At 62.7% G+C, this 228-nt stretch overlaps 1 protein-coding gene across 1 annotated transcript in view; it reads right to left on the bottom strand.

Moving 5' to 3' along the window:
• The window catches only part of ETH_00034080 (uncharacterized protein), a gene marked incomplete at both ends in the record, with an annotated part of 783 nt that extends 750 nt beyond the window's left edge, over positions 1-33 (bottom strand). Inside the window, one exon of the mRNA XM_013375551.1 lies at positions 1-33. Coding sequence (XP_013231005.1) covers positions 1-33 — 33 coding nt within the window.
• Between the last annotated feature and the right edge of the window lie 195 nt (positions 34-228).

The following is a 228-nucleotide window of genomic DNA, read 5'->3' on the forward strand; positions in this document are numbered from 1 at the left end:
GGAGCAGGTCTGCTGCCCCACCAGCAGCATCATCACTTGATTTGCTGCAGTAAGGCCTGCTGCTGCTGCTGCTGCTGCTGCGCGGCTTGCTGCACCCAGTTTTGCTGCTGCAGCAAAACTGCGCCCGAGCTGCACAGACACTCGGGGCCCTTCATCCACCAACAGGTCCCCGTACCAGTCGCTGTCCCTGCTGCTGCAGCTGCTGCAGCTGCTGCTGCAGCAGCTGCA

The sequence above is a fragment of the Eimeria tenella genome, genomic scaffold (assembly GCF_000499545.2).
Source record: "Eimeria tenella Houghton genomic scaffold, Eth_scaff2888, whole genome shotgun sequence".
Classification (NCBI taxonomy): Eukaryota; Apicomplexa; class Conoidasida; order Eucoccidiorida; family Eimeriidae; genus Eimeria; species Eimeria tenella.